At 62.7% G+C, this 217-nt stretch overlaps 1 protein-coding gene across 1 annotated transcript in view; it reads right to left on the bottom strand.

Annotated features, from left to right (window-relative positions):
* RPL12 (ribosomal protein L12) overlaps nucleotides 1–217 on the bottom strand; it is a gene marked incomplete at both ends in the record, with an annotated part of 2,130 nt that overhangs the window by 696 nt on the left and 1,217 nt on the right. Inside the window, 1 exon segment of the mRNA XM_010142880.1 lies at nucleotides 4–20. Coding sequence (XP_010141182.1) covers nucleotides 4–20 — 17 coding nt within the window.

The raw sequence follows: 217 nt of genomic DNA, 5'->3' as shown, positions 1-217 counted from the left end.
GACACTGCCACTGTGCTTAACTGCCAGGGGAAGCACCAGCACCAGTAAGCAGTGGTGCTTCCGGCTGCCCATTCCCAGCACTCAGAGCAGTGGAAACCAGTGAGCAGGGCTGTGGACCACACGCCTGTTCCCAGGCTTTGCACAAAGCTACCCACCCCGACAGCCACCCCGGTCGCTGTGCTGTGCTCTGGGCTGCACCAGCCCAGCACAGTGCTGG

This window comes from Buceros rhinoceros, unplaced genomic scaffold (assembly GCF_000710305.1).
Source record: "Buceros rhinoceros silvestris isolate BGI_N320 unplaced genomic scaffold, ASM71030v1 scaffold21979, whole genome shotgun sequence".
In the NCBI taxonomy this organism is placed as follows: Eukaryota; Metazoa; Chordata; class Aves; order Bucerotiformes; family Bucerotidae; genus Buceros; species Buceros rhinoceros.
Note: the sequence above shows the minus strand (reverse complement) of the source record. Positions and strands in the feature narration are given on the sequence as shown.